Source organism: Pundamilia nyererei, unplaced genomic scaffold (genome assembly GCF_000239375.1).
Source record: "Pundamilia nyererei isolate P.nyererei 1_Seehausen unplaced genomic scaffold, PunNye1.0 scaffold00094, whole genome shotgun sequence".
Classification (NCBI taxonomy): Eukaryota; Metazoa; Chordata; class Actinopteri; order Cichliformes; family Cichlidae; genus Pundamilia; species Pundamilia nyererei.
Window position 1 is genome coordinate 1,750,950 of NW_005187495.1, and position 2,210 is coordinate 1,753,159.

The 2,210-nt window shown below is 39.9% G+C and overlaps 1 protein-coding gene across 1 annotated transcript in view; it reads left to right on the forward strand.

The window, feature by feature from the left end:
* The window catches only part of clic5a (chloride intracellular channel 5a), a 6,521-nt gene that overhangs the window by 1,605 nt on the left and 2,706 nt on the right, over positions 1-2,210 (forward strand). The window contains exon 2 of the mRNA XM_005739858.2: positions 1,123-1,232. Coding sequence (XP_005739915.1) covers positions 1,123-1,232 — 110 coding nt within the window. The remainder of the gene's footprint in view (positions 1-1,122; positions 1,233-2,210) is intronic.

Sequence of the window (2,210 nt, forward strand, 5' to 3'; positions counted from 1 at the left end):
ATTGAGGTTTTGCAGAACTGTGACCATTGACCACTTGGTGTTAATCATTTTTATTGTCAGTCGTGGTGCTGCTAAAGGATCAGTTGAAAAAGACCCACCTGGCAACCACCAGTCGTGAGGGGGAAAAAAGAGTATTCCCTAACTGGCTGTGAGTGTTCTCTGCAGCCGCTGAGAAATTTACCACTAAAGTCACAGTTAGGCAAGTCTACAGACTGGTCAGTGAACTTTCCCTTTGCTAGCTGCAGCAATCAACAAGGGCAGGAAGAGAATCCTGCTTTTTGTTACTTTCTTGCTGGTTTTGATAGAAGAAGAGGTTGGATTGGAGAAGTGAATCGGAAACAATGGTAGCTTACTGTATACAGTAGATGCAGAGAGCATTTAATTTCCAATTACCACAACTCACATGAAAATATGATTTAAGTGGCATATAAGTCAGGTTCTTCACATTGCAACTGATTAAAATGTATATATTATGCAACATTCAGCGCTTCAGTGTCTTATGTACTGTACCTGAATGGATGGCAACAGCAATGAGAAAATGCTTGAAACACTATAAGCTTTATACAGTACATTTTTGGCTAAAATGGGTTTTCTTGTCTTAAAATAAGATTGAAAAATATTTTAGGTGAAGTATGAGTGTTTCCTCGGCTCGACAGTGAGCGCTGTTGTATGATTTGATACACACTGCTGCAGTAGGTAGGGACCAGAAGTCCAAACAGGCAGTGAAGCATGTAATGGAAGCAGCGTGGATTATTCATGTTAGACCTGGTGTCTCGTTACAGTGTCCTGTTGCAGCTTTGCATTCACGCACACACTGAAGAACACATGTACACAAACATACACACTTTCTATTTCGATAATATACACACAAGCCCAACTGCAAAACCCCCGCTTCACACTATAAAGCACTGATTCTTCGTCTTTCACTGTGCCAGTGAGCTGATTAATTGATAGCTCATCGGGACTGCATGCATTGTGTGCAAGTGTGTGAATCAGTGTATGTGTGTAAATGTGTCTGTCAGTGGATTCTTGTATGCATTAAAAGAAGAGTAAGTCAGCATTCATCTCTATGTATTACAAATGCACATTCTGTTTTGTACTCAGCTCTAAACTATATTACAGGCTGGGAGTGATGGCGAGAGCATTGGAAACTGTCCTTTCTCCCAGCGCCTCTTCATGATCCTGTGGCTGAAAGGTGTTGTCTTCAACGTCACCACTGTTGACCTAAAGAGGTAATAACTAAATGTTATTGTGTTAAATGATAACACAGTGTTGTGCTGTCAAGTTACAGTTCACAATCAAGCCATTTACATATTATAAAGTATATAAAATATCTCAACTGGTGTTTTTTGTTGTTTGGGTTGGGGGTTTTTGTGCCTGTTTTTATTTGAGCCCCAAAATTCATATAAATTCTTCTCTTGGTTGCATTACTTGTAAAAATAAATAAATAAATAAATAAATTAATTAATAGATACACAATGTAATGCAAATAAAGCTTTGTCACAATATTAGTATTACGTTTAGATCTGTATTTTCAGCTGCACAGTTGTAGGAACAGGAATTCTGTCTGTTTTGCTCTTTGTTAAAGTAAGGCAAGGCAAGTTTATTTATATAGCACAATTCAACAACAATTGGTGATTTGGGTGTCCAAATTCATAGACTCTTCCAAATGGTCCTCCTTCTTCCCAGATTTGAAGCAGAGGTCGGGTGTATCCTTCCCTGCACACTGCTCCCCGGGCGCCCAATGGCTGCCCACTGCTTCACTGAGTGAATGGGTTAAATGCAGAGAGCGATTTTCCCCACGGGGACCAATAAAGTACACTTTCTTCTTCTTCTTCTTCGTGGCCCAACCTATCCCAGAATTCATAGCGTGGCCCAGCCAATTCCAGTTTCCAACAATACTTAGTTTTACTTTTATTACTCTTTCTGAGTCACAAAATAAACTTTTACGATATTTTCAGGCGAGAATGTAGCTGCGTAAACTTCAAATATCTGTTCGGTTTATCAAGGTATCACATATTTCCAAAAGTGCTCTGATGTTTTCGGAGACATTTGTCTCCCAGCTCGATAGCTAGCCAGCAAGAACACCGGACTCCAGGCACATTGTTTTCATACCGCCTGCGGTCTTTCGTTACTCAGGTTAAACATGATATATAAGGCTACGTCCACACGTTTGAAAACACAGATTTTTCTATGCGTTTGGACCTTTC